This window comes from Arachis duranensis, chromosome 8, assembly GCF_000817695.3.
Source record: "Arachis duranensis cultivar V14167 chromosome 8, aradu.V14167.gnm2.J7QH, whole genome shotgun sequence".
NCBI classification, from domain to species: Eukaryota; Viridiplantae; Streptophyta; class Magnoliopsida; order Fabales; family Fabaceae; genus Arachis; species Arachis duranensis.
This window is the reverse complement of record NC_029779.3, coordinates 48,376,199-48,377,243: the sequence shown is the minus strand read 5'-3', so window position 1 is coordinate 48,377,243 and position 1,045 is coordinate 48,376,199. Positions and strand designations below refer to the sequence as shown.

General features: G+C 33.1%; 1 protein-coding gene across 2 annotated transcripts in view; it reads left to right on the top strand.

Moving 5' to 3' along the window:
• Positions 1-752, top strand: part of LOC107463532 (uncharacterized) — a 3,732-nt gene extending 2,980 nt beyond the window's left edge. For both annotated transcript variants that reach the window (XM_016082338.3, XM_016082339.3), the window contains exon 5: positions 281-752. In XM_016082338.3, the coding sequence (XP_015937824.1) occupies positions 281-473 (193 nt within the window). In that variant the 3' untranslated portion in view covers positions 474-752. The remainder of the gene's footprint in view (positions 1-280) is intronic.
• Positions 753-1,045: the final 293 nt, after the last annotated feature.

Genomic DNA, 1,045 nt, shown 5'->3' with positions numbered 1-1,045 from the left:
AGATTGTTTTATTTGCTTCAGCAACCATTGTTGTTAGGGATTTTTATTTATTAACTTCAACAAGGAGATGGTTCAGTGACTGAAGCAATGATGTTTAGGGGAGAAAGAATTGCTTCATATCATTGTTAAAGCCTGAATTCAACTAAAAGAAGAACTATAATTGTTTGTTGAATAAGTATACTCTGCTATGAGCTTCACAGATACACGTGCACACATGCACAAAGGGTATGTATGTCGAAATTAATTTTTGTTGACGTTGAAATGTGCTGTTTTCTCTCAGGTCTTGGCCAATGCAAGTGCCAGTATCAGGTGATCAACAAATTGGCATGGGAAATCAGTACTATGCTTATCAGCCATCCATGCAGACACACAACAATATTGCTTCTACACAAACACAAGAGAATGGTGTTAGCCATAACATGTATTCAACATATTCATATATTCCTAATGCTCAATCAAATGTCCAAATGTGAGTGTGATCTATCTTGATCTGCCATTTTGATGTGTTCCATTTCTTGCTATATGTATATACATAACATATGGGGCCATATGTACCTACTATACAATCTGGCTTTTACTTTCAAACCTTATAGCATGTTTGGTTTGGGGAGAAATTTTCATAGATGAGTTTGATGTATAAAGTTAATAGAAGGCTTACTTGAGAAAAATTTCATTCTTTTTTCCCCCAACCAAATCAGATATACTATTTAGATAATTTGACTTAGATCTACAAGGCCAAGTACGTCTTCTAATGCATGTTTTGGTATTTGATTAATTGTCCATTTTAAATTTGGTAATTGGTACAATGAAAAACCCTTAAACCAAACCAATGTATCTAGACATAATTTCTATGTACGATATGTTGTTAGAAAACTTGGTAACATAACATGCTACTTTGGTACTAGAATTCGAAAAATATTTAATGCACTTGGTTACGTTGTTATTTTTCTATTAGATAGTCTCATGGACCGTGTGCTTCTCTAACTTTAGCATTGATGTCTAAAATACTCCATTTAGTGTCCAATTATAATTTAATGGCTTTATA